Source organism: Cynoglossus semilaevis, chromosome 20, assembly GCF_000523025.1.
Source record: "Cynoglossus semilaevis isolate Cse_v1.0 chromosome 20, Cse_v1.0, whole genome shotgun sequence".
Classification (NCBI taxonomy): Eukaryota; Metazoa; Chordata; class Actinopteri; order Pleuronectiformes; family Cynoglossidae; genus Cynoglossus; species Cynoglossus semilaevis.
Genome location: NC_024326.1, coordinates 13794662 through 13803341, shown reverse-complemented (window position 1 = coordinate 13803341; position 8680 = coordinate 13794662). Strand labels below are relative to the sequence as shown.

General features: G+C 46.9%; 2 protein-coding genes across 6 annotated transcripts in view; one reads left to right on the top strand and one right to left on the bottom strand.

The window, feature by feature from the left end:
• Positions 1-958: 958 nt before the first annotated feature.
• On the bottom strand, positions 959-3217 carry lactb2 (lactamase, beta 2). 5 transcript variants are annotated; one of them, XM_008334978.3, is made up of 7 exons: positions 3052-3217; positions 2565-2725; positions 2192-2312; positions 1917-2095; positions 1493-1641; positions 1270-1357; positions 959-1198 (listed from the first exon to the last, which is right to left on the bottom strand). In XM_008334978.3, the coding sequence occupies exons 1-7, from the start codon at positions 3171-3173 to the stop codon at positions 1158-1160; spliced, it is 861 nt and encodes a 286-aa protein (XP_008333200.1). In that variant the 5' UTR covers positions 3174-3217; the 3' UTR covers positions 959-1157. The 5 variants fall into 5 exon arrangements, with proteins under 5 accessions (XP_008333200.1, XP_008333201.1, XP_008333198.1 ...); XM_008334979.3 differs by having other exon boundaries at positions 959-1192; XM_008334976.3 differs by having other exon boundaries at positions 959-1357.
• Positions 3218-3422: 205 nt separating this feature from the next.
• LOC103396756 (solute carrier organic anion transporter family member 5A1-like) overlaps positions 3423-8680 on the top strand; it is a 7226-nt gene continuing 1968 nt past the window's right edge. The window contains 4 exon segments of the mRNA XM_025066250.1: positions 3423-6145; positions 7583-7715; positions 7869-8092; positions 8586-8678. Of these exon segments, the coding sequence (XP_024922018.1) occupies positions 5197-6145; positions 7583-7715; positions 7869-8092; positions 8586-8678 (1399 nt within the window). The 5' untranslated portion in view covers positions 3423-5196.

Below are 8680 nucleotides of genomic sequence, written 5' to 3'. Positions count from 1 at the left end.
TGAGAAAAAATGGTTTTAATCCTGGCTGTTTTCACTAAACAGTACCAGGAACCGTTATCACCAGGAGCCGGTTCATGGAACTGAATGTTTGTGGCTGTAAATCGGTCAAATTGTGAAGATTTAGCTTCAACCTCAGCACAAATGTTTCTTCATCTGCCAAACGTCTCCAGTTCCTGGTTCCTGGTGTTGAACCGGTTTCTGGTACTAGTTCCAGTTTCTGGTACCAGTGACTGTAAGCACCAGCCAATCAGGATGCATCACCTTTTCTCCTGTGGTATTTTCTACTTTCAAACACTTGTTAAACCTGGGTCATACTTTCTGGTGTCTGATGGGTTAGTTAGCGCCACCTACTGGTCAAGCAGCAGATGGTACAACGTCCCCAGCTCCAGTTCTTTAATATATTTTTAGTTCTACTGGATCAAAAAGCAGCTGTTTTTCATCCAAATATGTTTTTAAACCTAAAACCTGAACTAATCCCACAACGTCAAATGTTTTTTTTTTAAATAAAATCCAAATTGTAGCACATCTTCCTTCAGACAGATGGCGCTGAAAGTATGACCCAGGCCAAGATGAAGATGCTTTCATAACATGGATGATTTGAATTTCTAGATTTTTTAAATGTGGGACCTTTTTAAAAATAACTTGTGAGAAATAAAAAAAAATTCTCAGAGAAAAAGTCTTTTTTTTTTTACCTTGAAAACTTTTATTTGACTTGTATTCCTGTGTAGCCGCGCCCCCTGGTGGAGAGTTTTAAATCATTTATTTGACTTGTATTCCTGTGTAGCCCCCTGGTGGACAGTTTTAAATCCTACAGATTTAACCTGACAATCAGACGTCACACATTTTAAAGCAGTGCAAAGAAATGTGGGGGCGGGGGGGCAAACCTTGTCTTTATGCCACATGGGGGCGCTCTGTCAGGGTCTTCTTTCTCTACTTGACAAATTCAACTTCAGTTCAGTTTAGATTTGTATTCTTTAATTCAGATTTCAAACATTCTCTTGTTTACTTCTGTGAGAATGCTGCCTCCTGCTGTTCGAAGTTGGTACTGCATCTTTAGCAAGCATTACTGGCCCAAACTGACCCACCGCCGCAGCCATGTGACCAAAAGTCAGAGAGGTCAAAGGTCCGGATCAGAGAAGTTCCACAAACTGTTTCAGTCACAGGTTGCTCCTCCACTTCATGTTTGACGACTCTGTAACTGACGAGAGAGAAAAGAGCGCGGTAGTCTGGTGAAAACCCGGCGCCCGCGGTCAGGTGTGGTCCACTCACCTGAGCTGATCTTTCCGTCCTTCTCCAGTTTCCTCAGGTGGTGGAGCAGGTTGACGTTGGCAGCCTGGTGCAGATGTTCAGGGGTGTCCTGAAGAACAGACGTCACGTCTGACATGAAACTGAGACTGAAGTCCAAACTGAAACGGTGCGGGCCGGTTTCTGCCCCTGACCCTCAGCTTTGTTGTTGTTGTTGTTATTCCTCTCTGCAGTGACTTTGACTCACCTTGTACACGACCTTCACCAGCTCCATGGACGTTAATGGTTTCCCGTCTGCATCGAGAACTGCCTCCAGGATCTGCTGCTCCCTCTGCTGGCGGTGACTGATGTAGTGCGTGATCTTGGAGGCAGCGTCATGAACCACGGGGCCGTGCCCTGCCGACAATAAAGAACACTGTTACTGAGGTCCACTCTTTAGCTTTTTAAGCTACGTTAGCTCTGAGCTAACAAACAGTAGTACCTGGTACCTGGTACCCTCTTGTACCTGGTACCCCAGAGTACCAGGTGCCTGGTACCCCAGAGCTGAGCAACATTTCAGCTAACAACTGTGTTCTAACACCTCCTCCTATGTCGTTGAGTGACATTTAGCCTTAGTAATTTAGCCGCGGCGTTAGCGGTTGGACTCCGTTCGTCAGAGGTCCGTGACCCACCGGGGTAAATCAGGTCGACCCGCAGCTGCAGCAGGACGTCCAGGGACTTCATGTAGTCGTGGAGGTCCTCAAACACGGCCGTGCCCTCACCCAGGATGCAGTCTCCAGAAAAGACTGCCCCCTCTTCTTCCAGCAGCAGTGCCATGTGGTCGTCGGTGTGACCGGGAGTGAAGAGGACTCTGGGTAAAAAAAAAACATGGCTCCCGTAACACCTGGGTTCTTCAGGTCTTGGTTTCATTCCAGCCTGATCCTGGTTCTAAACCGTGTTGACTGACTTGAGTGTCGCCCCCTCTGTCTGGACCACGTCCCCATCTTTCAGGTAGGTGTAGCTCCTTTCTCCGCCCGTCTCTTTGGCGTGGTCGGGGCGAGGGAGTTTGCTGACCCGCACCTCGGAACCTGCAGAATGTTGAAGTAGAAAACTTCAGATTTACATTCATTCATTCATATTTGACAAAGAAACTCAGTTTGTTTTTTTCATTTTCGTTAATTTTCTGGCTAGCTTTCTGACGATAAAAGTTTTCGATATCTTTCGGCTCATGAGTCACAGTTTTATGGGAACTCTCTGTTGACAACCGGCAGGATAACGAAGATTATCAGTCATGTCTTCACCTGGAGACGGGGGTTAAACGGGTTCCACGGCTTTCTCACCCGTGACGTGTCGACGAATATCGTCGAGGCCTCCGCTGTGGTCGTGATGCCAGTGCGTGACGACGATCTCCTGGATGCTGCTGTTGTAGCGGCTCAGCGTCTGCTTCAGGCTGGAGATGTACTCAGGAACGGCGGCTTCTCCCGTGTCGATCAGGACGCGCCTGGAACACGAGTGTTTTCAACAGACACCGGTCAAAATGGCACGACTTCACGTGCAATTCGATCTAAAGAGCAACATCGCGGTTAACGGTTCGCTAACCTTTGGACGTACCTCGGTTGAGCTTCATTTTCAAAGTCAAAACTTGAGTTTAAATGTCTGATATTTGTCATTTCCACCATCACTGCGGTGGAAAAGTTAACTCTCTGTTTGTGTGTCATCTTTTACCACGACACGCACGTGTCAACTTCAATCAACGTTAAACGAAGAATACGAATCTAAGAACTTATTTTTATTTTTTAATTTCCAGTGCCGTCTCCCTGCCGTCACCTTTTCCCGGTTCCGACCAGGTACGTGTTGGTCCCTTGCAGTGTCATTGGTCCGGGGTTGCAGCCCAGGATCCGGATCACACGGGCAGACAGCTGCTCGATCCGGGGAAGAACGGCGCTCATGGCGGCGGTAAGTCTGTCGAAGGACCGTTAACGGAAACTGACGCGTTGGAGTGAAGTTAAATTAAAGTAAATACACTCGACAGTTTCACGGTAACCTAGCAGGAAGTCCGCAATTACCGTTTCCTGTGAAGCGGTCACCTTCAAAATAAAATTCTCCTCGTATTCAGGTAGAATAATAATCAAAAGTGCGCGAAACGAGGTCACCTAGTGGAAGTTAGAAACACTATTTTAATAATTTTTTTAAATAACTTTTTTTAATATAAAATATTAAATACGAATAGTCCGAAGAAAGATGGTGTCGAGACAACTGCACACTGGTTTTATTTTGACTCTCGAACGACTCTGGTACATAATCTGCTATAATGAGGCATTGGCGACATCTAGTGGCTAAAGGAATAAAATATCATACACGGAAAGTAACTAAAGAGCAAAGGATAAAACAAAATACTTCAACTACAGAAACAAAGTACAAACATGTTTGAAAGGCACTACATTATAAAATCGACAATTTTGCTCCTTATTTTATTCTGAAGGTCAAACGACGATATTTGTATTAAGTCTTACTTAAAATTTTCTTCGAACGTTTTAACAAAAACGGTTATCTTTATTTTCAGCTGCTAACGTTCTCTGTACTTGAACGGTTAAATGTGTCGCCATTGTTGTTGTTTTCAGATTAGCGGCGCGTCAAACTACTCTACCATCTGTGTACGTTTCCCGTAGTTGCCTTTACAAAATAAAATGTCTATCCTCGCATAAAAATTAAAACGTTGATTCTACCGGAAGAACTCTTGCTGGCAGTTATGACGTAGCCACTAAAAGGTTAACTTTAAGCCAAGCTACATCAAGATTTGCTCCCTATTGTTGCCCATTTTTATCCACCTTTTTTAACCACAACCCCATAGCTTTTTTTTTGCTTTTGTACGTATATCGCTATCTGATTTACATAAATATTTGGCTAATGTTGGCTAATTCCATCGACTTTTATTATGTACGTTAGAAAGGGTGTATTATTTATTTTAGGCTAAACCTGACGAGCTAAGTAACTAGCTGGTCTCTTCCGGTGTCTGCGCAACCAACTAACGCAGTGAGTGTATTTTGAAGCGCTCCGCTACTTCCGCTTCCGTATCGGCGTCATCACTGCAGCTTGACGCCGTTGTTTTGAAAACAGCTCTGAATCGGCAGCAGCAGCAGCAGCAGCACTGCGGTGTTTCCGCTCACTCTGCTCCTCCACCATAACTCCTTCCGTCTCCGTCTCCCCTCATTCGACGCTCCCTCTCATCTCTTTGTTTTAATTTAGTATTTTTAATCCGTCACTGAGGAGGAGACATGGGGGATAAATGACAGACAGTCGCCGGCCGGGAGGACAGCTGGTGCGGCGGGGTAGAGGTGGAGGAGGTGGAGGAGGTGGAAGATGCCCTTGACTCCAGATAGGAGTTGGAGGAGAAGGGGCATTAGGTGGAGGAGGTTATAAGGAGCAGCAGGACCAGCACCAGGCACAGGGACGACAGAAACCCCACCGAGGAATGTGTCTGTGACATTGAGGCTGTGTGATGTTCTTCACCACCAGCAGGGGCGTCAGAGATGCTGCAGCGAGCTCTTCAAGTTCACTATGTCCCTGGTGGCCAAGGAGCAGCAGCAGCAGCATCAGTGTCCTCCTGAGGAGTCTGCTCCTGAAGCGCTCTCTGCTGGTTCTCAAAGGTTGGATGGCGGCCGTAGGAGACAGCGTGTCCTGAGATAAGCCGTGCTTTGTCTTCAGAAGGTCAAATTTGAACATTTCTCCGGGACCTATCGGTCTGTGATTGGCTGACCACCAACCGGGGGGGATTAGAACCTGAACCCTGTGTGCTGACGCTGGGATAGCCCTGGAACCGATGAATGTTCCAGTGTGGTGACCTGGACGTCTGATCAGACGGATCCACCTCCTCAGGAAACTGAAGTAGGAAAGTTTGACTCCAGTTTACAACAAATCTAAAACAAACCAACCTACGATCGTTGACACTAATTGAGTTGGTTGTGACTGACGATGGCCGACGACCAGGAGATGTCCCAGACCCTCGAGAAGGAGGACGGTTCCTCCGGCGAGGAAGCAGGTTCCACCTTCAAGTCTAAAAGTATGCCAGTTCTGAACGAGGCCGCGCCTCAGAAGGAAACCCTGTTGGCTAGCTCGGTGCGGATGTCGATAACGGCAGAAGAGAGCGCCGAGTTCATCCAGCTCCCTCCTACAGCTGAGTCCTTGGAGGCGGAGTCCCCAACAAGGACAACTTACCTGCCCAAGTCGGGGAAGTCGGCCCTCAACCGGCCCAGCTCCTACATGGGGAGCACGGAGATCTGCAGGAGCAAAAACGCAGTGAACAGGGCGCCCTCTAGTTTTTTTGCATCCAGGGTGGCACAGATCCGTCTGCCCGCTAGGAAGTACCTGAACGTGATTCTGCAGGATTCCCGCTGCTTCCTGTTCTGCATGTGCTACCTGACGTTCATCCAGTCCCTGATGGTGTCGGGTTACCTCAGCAGCGTCATCACCACCATCGAGAAGAGATACAGCCTCAGGAGCTCCGAGTCCGGCCTGCTCGTCAGCTGCTTCGACATCGGAAGCCTCATTGTGGTCGTCTTCATCAGCTACTTTGGCGGGAGGGGCCAGAGGCCTCGCTGGTTGGCGGTGGGCGGGGTTTTCATTGCCGTTGGCGCCGCCCTTTTCTCCTTACCTCACTTCATCTCACCTGCCTACCAGATCCAGGAAGTCAACTCGTCCTCCGCTAACGAGGGCCTGTGCATGAACAGCAACGCCAGTGGTAGAGACCGCATTGACGTCACTTCCTGTCCCCGGGACCAGGAAGGGAACGAGCATAACCTGTATGTGGCGCTGTTCATTATCGCTCAGATCTTGGTGGGCATGGGATCCACACCCATCTACACCCTGGGGCCAACCTACCTGGACGACAACGTCAAGAAGGAGAACGCCTCGCTCTACCTGGGCAAGTCTTCGACATTACCGAGCTAACCTTTACCGTGATTTTGGCTAGGCCTTTAAGCTAACCTTTAGCTACCTCTGTGCTAACTTTCAGCTCTGACCTTTGACTTAACTGATTTCAGAAATGTTGTAGATTGTTTGGACCGAGGTTTGAGGCGACCAAGTTTTGTATTAATTTTGTTACTTTAAATTCTAAAAACAGTAGCATCATAATTTAACCTCTTTAGGTACTTCTAAGCTAACCTTTAGCCTTGTCTACACACAGATGCATATAAATATCGTTGAACGAATGTCGCTACACGACCTCGGTCCATCACAGTTCTGATCGAAAAATGTGATTTATGTTTTTTTATTGTCACCACTGCGTCAGCGTCCGCTGTGGAGGAGCTGTAAACATTAGCACTGTTTGACCAGCAGGGGCTCCCTAGTTCTAGGTCAGATCTTTGTAACTTTTAAATAAGACATTTTGTGACAATTATGATCATTTTAGGCTACGTTTTTATCTATCCTAACTTTAATAATCGTTAAGCTAATTTTTAACTATTTCATTTTATTTAAGCTGTCCGGGAAATAAAATGTAAATATTGTGCGACTTCTGGTCGACACTTGTCTGTGCAGGTTTCTAGAAGGTTCTAAGAACAGTTAGAGATCAGTGACCGGGCCAGTGTTGGTTTCCCTCTGGACCCTCAGCTGCAGCTCACAGGAATTTCAGGATCTAATTCTCTCTAATTGGACAAATTCAGGAATTCATAAGCTTCCCAACAGGCTTGGTCATATGACGGCCCACATGAGCCACATGACCCACATGACCCACATGACCCACATGAGCCACATGAGCCACACATGGGCTTTTGTGAGCAGTGCTTAGTGGTGGATTAGGGTTAATGTTAGTGAGGTTCAACCTGTTTTAATAACGTTTAGATTAAAACAGACACGTGAAGGTAAATCACCCTCAGACCAAAGTCCATGGAGAAAATCAGAGATTTTAGTTCAGACCAAACCTCATGGAGAAAATCAGAGATTTTAGTTCAGACCAGAGTCCATGGAGAAAATCAGAGATTTTAGTTCAGACCAACGTCCATGGAGAAAATCAGAGATTTTAGTTCAGACCAAAGTCCATGGAGAAAACCAGAGATTTTAGTTCAGACCAAAGTCCATGGAGAAAATCAGAGATTTTAGTTCAGACCAACGTCCATGGAGAAAATCAGAGATTTTAGTTCAGATCAAACCTCATGGAGAAAATCAGAGATTTTAGTTCAGATCAAACCTCATGGAGAAAATCAGAGATTTTAGTTCAGACCAACGTCCATGGAGAAAATCAGAGATTTTAGTTTAGTTAAGTTTGTTTAGAAGAACAGGGTTAGTCCACAGTGTTTATGTGTTTTATGTTTATGTTTTCGTGTGTGTTGTTTGTTGTGAACCCTCTGCCTGTCGTCCTCAGCCATGATGTATGTGATGGGAGCGCTGGGTCCAGCAGCTGGTTACCTACTGGGCGGAGTCCTCATAGGCTTCTACGTTGACCCCAAGACTGTGGTCAACATTGACCAGAGTGACCCACGCTTCATCGGCAACTGGTAAAAAACACACGATTCCCTGAAGTGTCGGCTTTAAGCTGTGAACAAAACCTTTGTCATCAAATCCTTCAAATCAGTTACCATCACCCCAAAAATACTGAGCGACTCCTGTCCCTCCCCCCTCTCTCCCTCCCTCCCCCCATCTCCCTCCAGGTGGAGTGGGTTCCTTTTGTGCGCTGTGGCCATGCTCCTGGTTATCTTTCCCATGTTCGCCTTCCCCAAGAAGTTGCCGCCACGACACAACAAGAAGAAGAAGAGGAAGAAGAAGATGAACTTGGACGACTCCAGTGACGACGACGTCCTCAAGGAGAAAAGCAACAACAACAGCAAGAACCAGGGCGTCTCCTCCTCCATGGGCTTCGGCAAGGACATCAAAGGTACCACTGCCTGACCGCATGGGAGGTCACCTGACCCACGGTGATGTCACTGATGATGAGTGGACGGCAATCTGAGGGTTGATCTGGAAGCAGACGTTACGTTAGCGTAGGTTATTAGCGTTGTGTTGTTAGCGATCATGGGCTGTTCCTGTTGGCAGGTTTGTTAGCTTTAGGTTGCTAGGGTACCATGTTAGCATAGCTAGTAAACGTTGGTTGTCAGCAGATATATACTGACATGGGCATTAGTTAGCATTATTATCTGTGGACTGTCATTGACGTTTGTTGTGAAAAGGCTATTAGCATAGGTAGTTAGTTAAATTAATTGACATTAGTATGAACCGTTAGCATAGATCGTTATCATAGCTGCACTCGTCGGTTTGTTATCACACAAACGGCATTAACGCAGGTCAGTAGCAAACACTGGTAGCACAGGCTAACGGTGGGTTAAACATCGTTAGCAGTTTGTTGTAATCACTTCTCTCTGTGTGTCCAGATCTTCCCAAAGCGGCGGTGAGGATCCTCAGTAACGTCACCTTCCTCTTCGTCAGTCTGTCCTACACAGCAGAGTGCGCCATTGTCACTGCCTTC